We start from the raw sequence: 236 nt of genomic DNA, 5'->3' as shown, positions 1-236 counted from the left end.
TTTTGTCATCAACAAGGCCCCTCTTTTGCTTGCAGTTTTGTTTTTCTAATTTTTTCCCCCTCAAATTTTCTTTAAAAAATTCTTGCTACTTGAAAAACTTTCTGATATATTTTAACACCTGAAAAGTTACCTGAAAAAAATTGAAATGTTTTTTGTAAGTTGTAAACTATCTGATTGTCTAGAAATTTTTTCTGGCACCTAAAATTTTTTTCTTTTCCTTTTCCTGTTTTTTTTTG

General features: G+C 27.5%; 1 protein-coding gene across 1 annotated transcript in view; it reads left to right on the top strand.

Annotated features, from left to right (window-relative positions):
• TEOVI_000476700 (variant surface protein (VSG), putative) overlaps positions 1 to 122 on the top strand; it is a gene marked incomplete at both ends in the record, with an annotated part of 1,518 nt that extends 1,396 nt beyond the window's left edge. The window contains one exon of the mRNA XM_067222521.1: positions 3 to 122. Within this exon, the coding sequence (XP_067078622.1) occupies positions 3 to 122 (120 nt within the window). The remainder of the gene's footprint in view (positions 1 to 2) is intronic.
• Between the last annotated feature and the right edge of the window lie 114 nt (positions 123 to 236).

The sequence above is a fragment of the Trypanosoma equiperdum genome (assembly GCF_001457755.1).
Source record: "Trypanosoma equiperdum strain OVI genome assembly, contig: ctg_1647, whole genome shotgun sequence".
NCBI classification, from domain to species: domain Eukaryota; phylum Euglenozoa; class Kinetoplastea; order Trypanosomatida; family Trypanosomatidae; genus Trypanosoma; species Trypanosoma equiperdum.
The sequence above is the reverse complement of the archived record's forward strand: the minus strand, read 5'-3'. Positions and strand labels throughout refer to the sequence as shown.